Source organism: Notothenia rossii (assembly GCF_949606895.1).
Source record: "Notothenia rossii genome assembly, chromosome: 4".
Classification (NCBI taxonomy): Eukaryota; Metazoa; Chordata; class Actinopteri; order Perciformes; family Nototheniidae; genus Notothenia; species Notothenia rossii.
Genome location: NC_136902.1, coordinates 17,903,031 through 17,918,900, shown reverse-complemented (window position 1 = coordinate 17,918,900; position 15,870 = coordinate 17,903,031). Strand labels below are relative to the sequence as shown.

The following is a 15,870-nucleotide window of genomic DNA, read 5'->3' as shown; positions in this document are numbered from 1 at the left end:
AAATGAGAGCGACAGAGGAGCAGTGATGGGGCCCACTCCCCGGCCCCTGATGCATGCCGACCAGCAGCGGCAGCCATTTGTATTAGAGAAATGAGGAAGCTGTCACTGGGCTGAAGAGACAGCGTTCATCCTAAAGAGGAGAAAAGGTCTCTCTCTCTCTTTCTTTTCCACTCCTTCCGACTCTCTTCTTGGCTCGCACACACACAAACACACTTGCACTGTGGATTTGAGCTCAGTGGGGGACTAATCAGGGCGACGTAGGGTGCTAATGTAGGCCATAATGAGTGCAGTGCTCAGTGACACATTGCAAACCACCAGCTCCGTTAGGGGAAGGCTCAGTGGTGGAGCTGCAGCTTGACGCGCACGCACGCACGCACGCACGCACGCACGCACGCACGCACGCACGCACACAGAAAACACACAGAAAACACACACACACAGAAAACACACAGAAAACACAGAAAACACACAGAAAACACACAGAAAACACACACACACACAGAAAACACACACACACACAGAAAACACACACACACAGAAAACACACAGAAAACACACACACACAGAAAACACACAGAAAACACACACACACACAGAAAACACACACACACACAGAAAACACACACACACACAGAAAACACACACACAGAAAACACAGGTGTAACTCCAAGCCTCGAGTCATCTGGGGACAACAGCTAACAACAACCAGGGGGAGGAGGAGAGTGGGGAAGTTTTTGTGGAAGAAGTTGAAGTGAGCACAACTTGTAAATAAGTATTTTACCAAGGTTTCAGAGAAGACTATAATTGACCAAACAACACTTATCCAACAGCTTTAGATAATACTGGCTTTTCAGAGTTTACATTCCGAACATGTGATAAGATAAGAACAAAAAACAAAAAACACAAAAATAAAATACTGTGTACGAAGTCACTTATTTAAGTCTTTAGTAGAACATTATTTAGCTTACGAATGGTACTTCCCCCCCCCCCCCTAATGGGCAGGTTTATTGTCCAAAATGTATGAACTCTGAGGTAATATTTTAATGCAGGACTTTGATTTGTATCAGTGTTTTTTTGTGTGTTATTAGTAGCGGATTTGTTTGTGGGCTGAGAGGAAGAGAAAGAGAAAAGTTGGAAGTAGGAAAACCATTCCTGCCTGAGGGGACACTCCAGGACAAACTCCATTTGCGTGCATGTACAACATTTGTGTTTGCTATTGGTTTGTTACTTGCGTATGCTGTGCTAAATCTAGGTGTACAATCCTTCACCGCTGTGACGCTGTTCTCTGTGCCACCCATGCACTATGATTACAGCCTGGCAAAGCAAAGGGGGCAGTCTCCATGTGTTTGCTTTATTTATTTATTTGTGTGTGTGTGCGTGTGTGTGTGTGTGTAGCACAGCATAGGCACAGCTGGGGGAAGAGGAATTTGGGCTTGCACCTGCACGGGGATAATTAATGTGGACGGAGTGGTCCCGAAATAAATCAGTGCCTCTCGCAGCCTCAACAAGACTTTTCTGTTTAGGGTCAAAATCTTCCCACTCTGCACTGGATTAATCATGCCTGCAGGCGGGGACCAGGTACAGGCGGCAGGGACGCAAGCTGTATTTGTGTGTGTGTTTGTTAGTTTTTTGTGTGTGTGTGCGTCCGCGCCCCCTCACAGAGAAGCTGCGAGGCTATTTTCTCCCCCTCCGAACCTCCATCCTCTGCATTGTAATCTCTTAGAGGACAAACAAAACAACAGAAAGTCATAATTTCCACAGTTGTATAATTAGCCCCACCCTTTTCGCTACAGTGATGAATAGGGGAACCTTTTGTTTGCATTTGTCATGCTGCGGTGGCATTGTCACAGATGTGAGAGCGTGTGATGCAGAGGTGCGGGGGGTCAATGCATGCAGGGATGGGTGTGAAAGCAGGTTTATGATGAGATGTTTCTGTGTGTGTGTTTTTGGGCCTCTAGCAGTTTCCTGTCCTTCTCATTTTTCTTTGTACATATATTTGCTTCCCCGGTCCACAGAATGCTTATCTGCACCTCTCGCTGCAATCTCTGACAGCTGGTCTGCTGTTCTAGTCCAGCACAGATATACGTCCTCCTCTGTTCACTCCTATCTGCCAGACTGATAGCCTCTGATTGATCTCATCACCTCCCTCATCTATTATTCATGCTACCTTTCCTGTCCTGATGAAGGAAGAAGGGCAACAAAATGGAAAGGAGACACTACCTGTTTGCTCGGACCTCTGTGTGGCTTGTAGGCAGAGAAACAAGCCTACTGACAATTAGGAAGTCATTTTTTTCCCCCCAGCCCCAAACGTGTGTTCGTAGATCTCCCCATCCTGATTGATCTGTATAATGGAATAGAATAGCTTTAGAATTGCCGCCCCATGGGGGTGCACAGAGATGGGCACAGGGACAGAGAGACATGTACTTACGGCTGTTTGGGGAGGAAATTAATGGTGCATTTTTTGTTTTTATAATGTGATTTAATGATGCAATTCGTCTAATAAAAAGAACATTTTTTTAACATTTACACACAGGGAAACCCAGTGGGCCAATACAAACATCTCGCTCGTCTCACCCACTCAGAGCGCTGCAGGCCTTTTTATTGCATTGTGATGGATGATTTCAGTTTGGCATTTTTCACTGCTGCGCAACACCCAAACACACCCCCTCCCCATTTGAGTGCATAAGGAGGCCATCCTATATTCACAAAGCCGACATCTAATGCATATTGAGTGTGTTTTGTAAAGGATCATTTGATGGTCTTGTAAATGAAGCTTTGCCTCTCAGCTGCTAATTTAGCCACATTCCATCTCATTAGAGAGGCGAAGGAGAACAAACGGCAAACGCATTCTCTGAGAAATGAACCCTTCTTTGATTTCAAACCGACATCTCGGCTGCGCAAATGCCAACAGTTTAAGTAATGCCATATTAAAGGGAGTAATCGAAAAATGCAGGCTTCCCCTTACAGTGTCTGACTCTTTATCTACCTATCTTTAACTTTTTTTTTCTCCTACCGCCCCTCATGTTTCCCCCACCTTCCCACCCTGTCCCTCTATCTCTTTAGAGGATGTGCAAGTGTATCTGGTTTCTGAAGCGTTTAGCACCTTAGCCACAAAACCCGGACAGGAAGCCCACTCTATTTGCTATGTATCAATTGCTCTGAACAACACTCCCCTTCATTCTGCAGCTGGCTCAGCACATACTCCTCACATACCTGCACATGCAAGAGCTCAAGCAAACGTGCAAATGTGCAAAAGGATTTTTCCTGTAACGTTTAATACCGTGAATGAATATACTGTAACCATGCATGTAGTCGTGGACAATAGCACACACACACACACACACACACACACACACACACACACACACACACACACACACACACACACACACACACACACACACACACACACACACACACACACACACACACACACACACACACACACACACACACACACACACACACACACACACAGAGAATCTGACCTTGGTTCCAGTCAGTCCCGGGGTTCATCCTTCGGCCAAGCTGGCAAGTCAAATGGGTCCGGCAGCCAAGACAGCAGCCCGGCCACTGCAAGGCTGCTGTCATCTGTTACACTGAGAGGCACACGGTGTAGAGAACAAGAGAAATCAAGTGTTTAAATATAACATTACAGAGCGGTAATGGAAACAGGAGAGTGTAGGCTTGGTGCTTGTCCTTATTTGTTGTATGTGGGAGTCTAAATGCAGGTGTGCGGGCCTCTGCATTTCTTGCATGTTAGCACAAATGTATGCATCTGTGTGCGTGCAAGTGTGTGTATACGACTTCACACAGATGTCTACATGCAAATGTGTGCGTTTGCATGTGTGTGTGTCTGTGTGTGAGGGAGCAGAAATAAGCGCCTGAGGTGATGCCTTTTGAAAGGCACTTTAGAAATTAAAGCAGTGCCACTGTTCTGTAATGGGGCTTAAATGATCCAGAAAACACAAGATATATTGAGCATTTAATGAAACACACAGCACACTCCCTAATTCTGCTCTCAGCAAAGTGTCTGCCAAGCCTGCTGTATGCCACACACACACACACACATACATACATACATACATACATACATACATACATACATACATACATACATATTTATCACATGTTATGATATGTATTCACTTTTATCTTGTTTTAATTAATGCCAATATTTATCTTTTAATAAATGCATTGAATACCTATATTAAACACAACTTTTTTTCAATTTTTATAATAATGGGTTATCATTTTAAATTAAATCTGTTCTACTGCCAATACGCTATACCGGAATGGAGACCAAAACAATACTCGCTATATATAGACATATGTTTTGACCAAGACCACACATTTCTAGAAAGATACATTTTGTATAAAAAATGCAGTAACATTTGATCAAAAAAGAACTTGGTCTTTATTTAGCAAAATTGTCATTGAAGTAAGAAACTTCCGGACTCAGAATTGAATTCAATCAAAAACATTAATTGTCACCTTTCAGTTCACAATAGTTTTTACGGACACATTTGAAGCGTCTTTGAGCACTAGGAAAAGCGCTATATGAAATGTATTTATTCAGCACTGAACGCTGTGCTCTTGGTGGGTTCTGTGTGGTCAGCGAGGCTGCACACCACATCGGTTAATTCAAGTAGCTTCCCTATACGTTTCACTGCATAGAGGAGAAGCAGTCACTTTCTTCCTCAATGTCCTTTGTGGTTTGGCCATACATTAATAATGTAAAGGTAATGATCTCTAGACTAAAGGCCCTGTCCTGTCTTGTCTCCCCTGCCTCCCTCTCCCTGTGTCCGTCCCTCCCCCCTCTGTCTGTAACCCGGGTCGTGCTGAAGAGGGGATGATTGTTGGCCGAAGAGGGTGAGTCAAACGGTGGAATTCCTGGCTGTGCTGTAGAAACAACGCAGCCCCGTTTTGCCTCATTGATTACTTGAGGAAAAGGGAAAGGAAGCAAAGAAACATTCTGAGAAAACATCTCCTCTCTGCCTTTCCTCTGCCTCTGAAGTTTGGTCTTACAGAATGATGGATGAGTAACTTGCACTGTGGCCTCCGATGTCCTCTCTTCTTCCTCTCTCCTTATCCTCCTCCTCTTCCTCCTCCAGACACACACACAGTCGCAGACGCACAGTGTTAGCGAGTGATGGATGGGGAGCTGGCAGTGTGGCAGTAATAGCAGACACCCAGAACTACACTGCCACTTATTCATTTGTCTCCGTATTCACATCTTTATTTATGTCTGTCCACATACCAACATCTACATTTAGGTATACTTCATGAAGTAAAGGAGCTTTTCTTACAAAAAGTGTGAAACCCAAATGTTTTTGTCTGAACTAACACTGCATGCGGGACTTTTCCTGCTCAAAATACACAGATATTAATGTATAAACATTGTTTATATAGGTCCTTACTGTAGCGGTGCGGGTTTGGACCTGACCCTCGGCCCTTTACTGCAGATCACCCCCAAAAGAGAAATTCAGTATGGAGTTTTTAGAAGTTTATTAAATATATAATGACATTTTACATTGATGATGATATACCTTTATCCTGATTTAATTTAGACCAGGTTTATGTCCTGAGTTTTACACTATAAACATTTGAATTCATTCTTCATATCTCTGTCCTCCGAGTTCGGGTTTTGAAAAATGTCCGGCTTACAGGAATGATGGACAGCAGGCCGCTTACACAACATTACACATTGTTAATCATGTTCACATTGTCTGAGAGGGGGGGAGAAGGGGAGCAACGGCACAGAGATGAGATGGAGAAGAGGAGAAGGACGAAAAAAGAAGAGGAAAAGGGGGGTAGTGGAGGCAAGAGAGGAAGGTTGGAAAGCCACAAATAACTACCATCAATCATTAAGCAGTCAACATTTTCACATGTTACAATGGCCTGTTATTGGCAGCAGCCTGAGAACTGTGTGTGTGTGTTTGCGTGTATATATGTGTGTGTGTGTGTGTGTGTGTGTGTCAGTTTGCTCGGTGTTGCCCAGCCCGGACTTCTCTCGCTTTCTCACTGTCTTCGCCTCTCCTTAAACTGACGGCACAAACAACAACAGTTGAAAAATCACCCTCGTCAGCAGTTAGCTGGCAGGTGTGTTAACTCCCCCAGTACCAAATTAGGATGTGCAAGATTGCAGAAACACCTCGGCTCTCATATCTCCCTTTTTAATCACAAACATTTACATGAGCCTGAATGGAAACACACATTAGGCTTTAGCCAAAGGGTTTGCTTTGGACACCGGGCAAGGCTTTGGATCACACGCAACCCTCCAAAAACAAACTGGATCTCTGCCCCGCGGCTGAGAGCATAACCTCAGGTCAGCCTCGTCTGGGGAGCTGTTACCTTGTGATGTATTGAAATGTTATTGCCCAAAATGTAAGTTAAACTGCATATTAAATCATCCAAAGGTGACATCTCCCCTGAACCAACATATATAATTTAAGTGATGGTCTTTGGGGAAGTTGCATACAAAGCACAAACTTATTCTGCAGTTTATATTACCGTAATAATTTTCTTAGTTGGAACAAAAAATATTTCTTGAGAAAGTAGTCCATAGAGACACATGAAGGACGTTGTGTTCTTGAAGTCTTATTTCTATATGAGTAAATCCTTCCTCATGTATGATCTGCGGTCTTTTGGTTTGTGAGTGTCTGTGTGTCATTACGTTGATGGCCGTGAGGATTATGGAGAATCAACACTAGGGGGTGCTCTAGGTTTGTCCAGACAACTGTTGAGGCTTAATGCTGCTGAAAGCTCCAGGTGTGTGTGTTTGTGTGCATGCAGATGTTGTGCACTTGCTGTCCAGAGAGCGATCCCATTTGAAGCCAAGAGTCTTTCTTCCTTTCTCTCCCGTTACCATCACACCGCATCCTGCCACGAGACCCCTTTATCATTAACTCTGTGTCTCCGGTTATGCGTCTGAATGGGCAGAGGTTAAGTATCTTAGTTACAAAGTATTCCGTTATAATAGAGTTAATAGATGAAGGTTTTTCAGGAATTGGGTCCATTGCTTCATATTTAGTTACTTAATGCCATCGAATATGAACAAACATGCTGAGTGGACATAAGTGAACGCACTAATTGGATGTTGGAGAGATATCAGTTTAGTCTTGCTCAGGCAGTTTTAGAATGAGCAAGATGCACTAATTCTGTCTTTATTGATGCACTTTTTGTCCTTTCTGCGACTCAAACATGAACAACACAGTTCAGGAGGTTTTCGATGTGTCTTCTCAGTTTCCTCAGTGTAAAAAAAAAATCCTGGTTTCAGACCTATTACCTCTCTGTGACGGCCGTGTTGGTTTCATTAGAAGATTAGGTTACAGACAGTCATTCAATCATGCAGCCTTTAGCAGAAACGGACTGTGATTTAGCTGTCCTCACAGACGCACAGCGTTCATGTGGAGGTTTATATGCACATTTCCCTGTTCTGGCACGTTGTCCGCACACACTGCTTCTTGTTGTGGAATTTTCCATCTTTGCGGGATCTGATTCCTTCCCTTTTCATTTCTATTGAAACAGCACAAACCCTCTCATTGACCTCCAGCTCTATTGTTGTGGGGTTCACCTCCTGTGGCTGAGAAAATATCCTAGAATGATGATTAAATTGGACACATATTTTTCACAGAAAGAGCTCCAAAGTGGCAGCATATTGAGAGTGGCGTCTGCTGATATGTGAGGTCTTGGTGAATTGCATTTGTATGTCTGTCTGTGTGTTTGTGGCCAGACTGTGTGACTGGTAGAAGCAGCGCCCAGGGCATTGTGGGGGAAAGAAGACTGTGGCATGGCGTGGTGAGGCATTCCCACTCCATCAACACTCAGAATGATTGTGTTTCAGTCCCAAGTTTGTGGTATTTTGAGAAAATAAAAAAATATTTAGCTTGTTTTTTCCCCGGGAATATTTGCCCTTTATATTAACGACAAAATCCTACATACATTGTATTCCTCATTTTAATTCTCTGAGGAAAAATGTAAAATAATCACCTTAAATCTAAACTTTGGACAATAAGTCTTGTTGTGAGGATTTCTTATAAACATATTTCACGTAACAACAATTATTAAATAGCTTTTCTATAAATCCTTTACAAGTGAACATTTGAGAAAAGAGAAAACATGGTCATGCAGTACATTTTACATGATTTTATTAGAATTCTTACAATACCGAATACTACAAATATTTATACACAGTTTCTATAATTCCCTCTGACTTCGATCTTTTTCTCAGCGTCGATTGAGGAAGTGTTTAATCATTGAAGTGCAGCAGTGAGGGCTGCAGAGACGCCGCTCATGTTCACGCTCCAGATGAAAGACACAGTAATCCTGAACATGGATGTGTAATAGAAATGCATCTGTTCATTGTCAACCTGTAGGGATGTTGAGTGATGATGCACCTCACTCTCCTCCTCCTCCTCCTCCTCCTCCTCTTCATCCTCCTCCACAGTCACTTTCCGACAGACACCCCCCCCCCCCCCTCCGCAGAACATGGGGGAGAATCACGGAAACACACAGCCAGATTATTCACTGCGCACGGTTATTGAATATGTGACTAAAACACTGAGAATCGCTCTGGGAAATCAGATTAAAAAATGAATTATTTATAAGGACATGGAATGCCGGTCCGATAGGGCGGAGAGAGTGGAGGAATACACCTACAATAAACCCAAACAACATTACAAGTTTGATCATGACACCCCACTGTAGTTATTCATTCTTATAATGCTCACAAATGTTCCCCTTTATATTCTGATATTGAAATATGACTCATGGTAAAATTACACGGTAAAAGTGTTTTATTATTTTTGTTTAAATGATATTACCTACGTTTTCTCTGCTCCCCACCACACGGTCTAAAGACAGTTTGATATATTTTCATCTATGTTATAAAGCCGGATATTGAATCAGTTAAACCACTTTTGTCTCTATTTCTGTGGAAACTCCCTGCTGCACACTTTAATACAAATACAATACATGAAATGGAGATTAAATATGATGCATGGGTAGAAAAATCCCACTTAAATCCCTTATTATAAATGTGTTAACATATGATTTATGATTTGGAAATGAGTATCACTTCTTCTCATTCACGATTTTACTTCATACAATACATTTCATTAATTTTCTAATGGACATAAAAGTATAATAATAATAATTAGATGGACACATTTAATAAGAAGAAAGGGAGCTTGACTACTACAGGCTGATAATAATGGAGGACAACATCGCTCTTTGCTTTCCATTATAGTAATAGATAAGCATTTAAAAAAAGAAAAGGAAAACACTCAGAGCGATATTATCTCTGAGTGTCAACACTGCGCTGGCATTTTCTGAGCGGGTTCTCAAATGGCTAGGCCAGGAAGTGCCTCGTCAGTCTTTCCGTGTGTATCTTTACGTTCACACACTCGTCCTTCAAATCGCTCGTCTTCCTCTCTTTCTTTAAAATATTTTACAGTTTCCTCAAATTTTTTATTGATGTAAAAGTCTATTTTTTTTAGTTTTCCCCTCTTAATCTTGCATTTTCTGTCTGCTGGATGTTTCTGCTTATTTAGTAAAGTGCCACTCACCTCCATCCCCGTCTTCTGTTGGAGAGGCAGCGTGCGGATGAGCAGTTGCACCCTCACTGAAGCTTTCCCCCCCCCCCTCTCCTTTTGCGTCTTTTTTGGATGTTTTTGAAAATGTATTTTGTTTATCTGGGTAGTTGTAAATTCCTTCTTACTGGTTGGTCTTTCATTCTCAGTCGTTCTCTCTTTCTGCTCTTTGACAAGCAGCCAATGTGCTGACACGAGGAAGCGTTTAGGCGTGCGGAGATGTGCCAGAGTATCCCTGCCTAAGTGATCATTCTTTTATCTGATCCTTTTTTTTTCTCTAGTGCTACAGACAACATTTTTTTCCATTCTTTCGCCTCTCTCTTTCCCTTTCACTCTATTTTCTCCTCCTGCTTTTGACGCTGTTGCACAATCTCTGTTTACCTCAAATTCATGCATCCACACACCTACCCCTGCCCCTGGCCTCCAGTGACAGGTGTGGTTTGAGTCATGCCGGCTATCAAAGGTGAATGAGGTTGTGCTTCTCTCACCTCTCCCCCAAGGGCCAAACCACACATCCCTCAGGGGAGTTCCCGGGAGTTTCCAGTATGAACACACAGAGGTGCGAAATAGAAATAATTCACATCTGGAGCTAACTCTCTCCTCCTTTTCTTCAACAGTTCTTCATTGTTCCTCTTTGACTTTTCGGCTTTCTTGAAGATATTTTAGGCGCTTCTATCGTGTGAGCAGCTCCGGATTTAAAGTCTTTAAAAGCTGAAAACATTTCCAAGACTGGACATCATTGTCAGGAGGTCTTGGGAACTTAACAACAATTTGTTCAATTGTCATTTTATTTTTTACATCAGCTTGAGTTCACTTTTGAATGCAGTTGTTTTTAAATGAAACAGACTTGTGAGGGCATGCTTGCCTTTTGGACTTGTTCACCACAGGGGGCACAAGGAGCACGCCACACAGCCCTTTTAGATATAATGTCTGCCTCTGAGCTCAGGGCTGATATTCAGCCGTGCTCCCCATAACCAAAGGTGTGTGATGGGAGTGGGAGTAAGAGGGGAAGGATGAAGGAGTATTCACATCAGCAGAAAGTTGTTTTTCTGTGGCCTGGAGATTCTATTTAAAGTGGGCTGGGATGGGGGGGAAATGGGGGAGCAGACTTGGAGTGGTCCACAGCCTGGAGAGACGGAGGCAGGATGAAGGAGGGTGGTGGGAGAGGGGGGTGTGCCCTCTGTTTTTGGTTTTGAATGAGGTTGGAATGTGCGTGTGTTTGCATGCATTGGACGAGGATCCATGAGGGTGCATTGCTGCGTGGGCACGACTGTGTGCGAGTATGCCCATGCTTGAGTTTGCGTGTGTGTGTGTGTGTGTGTTTGTTTGTTTGTGTGTGTGTGTGGCTGAGGTATTAATCTTCTTTGTCAGTGGAGCACAGATGCAGGGCCCTTCCAGCAGCACAAGCCCGGACTCAGCAGTCTGCGCTGGGCTCTGGGAAGGAGGCATGGGGGGTAAGAGGGGCCTTTTTGGGGGGGGGGGGGGGGGGGGGGGGTGGTGGATGCCGCTGGTTGTGCTACAAGAGGGGGGCGCTCTAAAGGAGAGGGCAAGGGGGACAACACACAGCAGATTAGCTAATGATATTAGCCAGAGAAGACCCTCTTGTAAAACCCAGGGGTCGCAATTAGTGGATTTTCTCTGAGGTTGCCCTGTGGCCCTTACACACACACATAGACGTATACCCACCTTTGCTTGAACATGCCACACATAAACAGCCTGAAACACCTGCTTTAAGTACTGATGTAAAGTCCTCTCCCCCTTCTCTCACCTCCTGCGCTGCCTCCCCCCAATCTACCCTTTACCTCGCTCCTACTTCTCCCCATTAACACCACTCATGAGCCCCCTTCGCTGTTTGCCCACTGTGAGGACAGACGAACTAACATGTTTGCTCTGCGGGAAACGCACACACACAATCACTCAACGGGAGCAAAGCTAGGACTGCAAGAGAGCCGACAGACTCTGTTCAAGAGTATGCTGATACGCGCAAGTGCTCAAACAAACACACAGACACACACACCAATACACAGACCCACGGTAGGAACTTCAAAGCAGGGGGGAGCAGAGATTGACGTAACGAGCTGATGAACCTCTTTCTGCGGTTAAGTTGCCAGGAAAGCACTGAGAGGAAAGGTGTTGGTATCCGTTGGAGATGAAAGATATTAATGTTTTAACAAAACAGAGTTGATTTCGAGCATATTTAGTAATGATGATGCTGGGCAGAGCACACACTGATGTTGAGGCTTGTAATCAATCATAAATCTATCTGAAAGTCAACTGACTCAACTGGGATATAGGATTTAATCGTAAAGCAATAAAAAACACTCGTAATAAGTGGAAATATATGAAACATGTTGCCTGGATACATATTATATAGCGCAGTGTTTATGTTAAATCAACAAAGTCTTTGTAAATCAAAACAACAATCGTAGTCCATTATGCACTGTACAGTAAGTGTATGTATTATGTATGTGTCAACATGATTGTTCACACTTGTGTATGTTTTCTATGAACACCTTAAATAGTGTAAATAGCATCTCACACACCAGCAGCTCTTTGATTCTCCTGAACGCTCGCTTTACGACTCGAGCTGCCCGTCGTCTTTCTTTTCATCCGGGCGGATCGTCTCTGGCAGTTTATGGTATATGACATAAATCTTCCACAAAGTTGACAAACATACTGTTATTGAGCAATGTGAAGTGTTACTTTATCTCCCTCTGCACCTCCTCCGTGGAGGTGTGATCACCACTTAGAATTACGTACACAACCTGGCTTTCCTGTGACAAGGTGATGAATTGCAAGAGCTTTCAAAAACATCTCTTCTGCTCCGACTCTTTCCTGTCTCTCTGGCTCCAAAAAGTCTGCTATAATTCTTTCACTGTGTGTCTGTCTCTCTTTACCTTCTGTCTTTTCACATTCACAAACTGATGGGGTACAGTTATTTCCCTGGAATAATAAAGAAGGTTAAACGAGCAGTATTTCCTGTGTGTGTGTGTGTGGATAGAGAGAACACTTTGAATAGTCTCCCTAGGCTTGTCAGCGCTGTTCTTTTATATGGCCTTCCTTATTATAATGCTACTTATCTTATCTAAAAGGCCATCAAGCCAGACGATTAATTTAGGAACTGTATCCTTGGAAACGATGGCTTCCCTCCCTCACTCCCTCCATCTGCAGGAGATTAAACTGAGACCAGCTCTTCTCTCCTCTCTCCTACTGTCCATCATAGTGAAGAATTACCTTTTAGTCTTCTTCCTTAATCGCACTGGCCGCTAGAGCAATCAGACTGGAAATAATGGCTCTGCGTCTGGCTGTGCAGGCTCTCCACTACAATGCCTGGAGACCGGATTGAGGTGAGGACAGGGAAGCCTCCCATTAATGATTCCTCGTAAGTGTCACTTTTCTAGAAATACAGATAGTGTAAAACTATCAGGGTGTCAAATCTTTGTGAGAATACATTTATAAATGTTCACAGGACGCCCTCTCGAGTCAATTTTCTCTTGCTTTTGCGCTCCGGTTCCTCGTCCTGCCTCCCTCATTCGTCATTTATTCGCCTCACTGTGAGCTTTTGTTGAAAGTTTATCCCAGTTCAAAACCAAATAGAGTTCTGAGAATAACTGTGAAAGCAAAACGAAGAGCAGCATTTCTTTTCCAGTGTGTTTCGATCCCAGTGAGAATGTATCAAACTGCCCAACACTTCTCCTCTCTCATTCACTTCACAAACCACCTCTCTTTTCTTCCCCATCGCTCAATCTCCTCTACTGTTCCACTCCTCACTCTGTTCTCTTGCAGTTTGATTCGGTGTGAATTAATTGCTCCTCATATGGGAGACGGCACACGATTAGTCTCAATCCTGATAATGGTGTGTGGCTTGGCCATGGGGAATACACTGCCAATTTGCTCACAGCGCATCTGCCAAATGATTGGTGTTTACACGCCACATCCCCCGAGGAGAGTTTGTCACAACGCCACTTCTTACATCTCAATTACACGCCAGATCCAAAGGCAGACGTCACCGAAGACGCAGAAAAACACACGTGTTCAAGGATTGATAAAAACTCTATCTTAGGACATGCTAAATCGAGCAGATAGGAGATCAGGCTGATGAAGCAGGATTTAAAGCGTGCACTTTTTTGACTGTTCTTAATTTGTTTGTAGTTTTTAGTTGATCACATATTGCCCCCTTTCCCAAACAGTTTACCCCCCCCCACCTGCCTCTTCCCCTCAACCCCCCCACCTCCCTTCATCTCTCCTCCCTAACTCGGTGCTCCTTCTCTGCTGTCCCATTAATCACCTCTCTCTAATTAACAGGCCCACTGTTCCCAATCTTCCCACTGCTCCCACTCCACACCTGGCCCAGCCCTGCTGCCCAGCAGGCCTGCAGCGCACGCCAACACACACACCCCTTCATGCACAGAACACAAACTGGGGCCCAGCTGGCAACACTGACCAGCTCAGAATCACGCCTGGGTGAGCAGAATATAAGAATGGACTAATACAAGTAGTGTAGTATTTCAAAGTTTGTAACATTGTGTTAAAGTATGTGGGAGGATGAACTGGGCAATAAAGTGAAGAGTTGGTGTTGCTTCACTCTTCTCATCCTCCTCAAGCATTCATTCACAGCATCATCATTTATTTCTTCTTTTTTAATAACTCGTGTGTTCAACTGTTTGCTGTTTATTTCCCCTTTCCAGTTTGTATTTCCTCGACCATCCTCTCTTTGACTCGCATCCCATCTCCCCCTTCTTTCCCACCTTTTCCCTGTCCTCCCCCTGTTAGCCAGGGTGGCCCGGCGATGCAGTAATGCCATCTGCCAGCGCAGCATGGCCACAGCCTCGCGTCCACACACACTCACCCACAGACACACACAAACACACGCACAGCTTGGCAAGGACACCTTCCAGCGCAGGATATACCGATATCCACGCTTCCGCCACCAGATCACCATAGTCCCACGCATTGTGACACACACACACACACACACACACACACACACACACACACACACACACACACACACACACACACACACACACACACACACACACACACACACACACACACACACACACACACACACACACACACACACAGCCCTGTTGAGTCACACGCTTCATCTGTCTCCCAACAGGGGGAGCCGGGGAGCATCTGCCGAAGAGTCAGAGAGGAGAGGCAGCCTTACAGTAAGAGAAGGAAACATTACAGCACTCACATACTGCATAATCATAGACAAACAGAGGAAATATCACCGCATGGGTTTGTGTTCCACATTGACTACAAATGAAGTAGAAAAAGGGAAAGCAAACTAGCAATTACATGCAAATGCACATTTTTGAGGAAACAATCTGCTTTTTTTGCGGCCTGTTGAAACATTGCAATACAATACTCTTTCAGAAGTTTGCACTCCGAAAACTTTGGTGGCTGTGACTGAGACGTATTGATACAGAACCATAAGAACAAAGATGTAGCTATTAAGTGTGGATTGTTGCAGAGAAGTTGTAAAGCAGAAAGAGGAACATCTGCCGGCACCGTGCATTATACAACAGTCCATTAAGTCTTGCTCGAGATAATAGGCTTTTGTCTGTTTGTTTCTTTTCTTGTTTTATTTTTATTCCATTAATGCCTGTGCTCACATCTCAAAGCATTCAAAAAGTCCGGGGCAAAGAGACATGGACGGAAGTAGCGTAACATGTTCCCCCATTGGTTATTTATATAATTCATGAATGTATTTAAATCCTCTCGCTCCTGTTGACATTGAACAAGACAGAAACAGAATTGATGGGAATTGCAGCAATTAGCAAATGAGCTCTAGGATGTGTTGCTGTTGGAGCTGTGTTTGGTGCTGCATCGGGGTGCTGGGGGTTGCAGTATGAGTGTGTGTTTGGGGGTGCGGGGGGGTATGGTGTGTGTGTGAATGTGGTGCGCTGCCAGGTGTGAGTGGGGGTCTGTGGCAGTATATTTATTAGCGGCTGTCAGGGAGGTGACACTTTGATGAATGGTGCCGAGTAATCAGGGCTGGGCTGTGACAGGCTGCACTCACAGCCTTCTACCTGCCAAACAGCCCAATCACACACACTCATACACACACACACACGCGCATGCATAGGCACACGAACAAGCGTGTTTATATGCACGCACCAATGCTACTGTATGTACAAACACAACCTCCTGTAAAATTCCTGAACTACGTCATCAAACTCTCCTCATCCTCCCCTCCTTTAACCTCCCTTCCTCATCTCCTCAAGTCCTTTTATACGAGACTCTCTCATCACAGACTCCTCTG

The 15,870-nt window shown here is 44.1% G+C and overlaps 1 protein-coding gene across 10 annotated transcripts in view; it reads left to right on the top strand.

Moving 5' to 3' along the window:
• Positions 1–15,870, top strand: part of LOC307036399 (uncharacterized protein) — a 192,632-nt gene that overhangs the window by 23,824 nt on the left and 152,938 nt on the right. For all 10 annotated transcript variants that reach the window (XM_079676669.1, XM_079676671.1, XM_079676667.1 and 7 more), the window contains exons 3-4: positions 13,899–14,057; positions 14,719–14,770. In XM_079676669.1, coding sequence (XP_079532795.1) covers positions 13,899–14,057; positions 14,719–14,770 — 211 coding nt within the window. The remainder of the gene's footprint in view (positions 1–13,898; positions 14,058–14,718; positions 14,771–15,870) is intronic.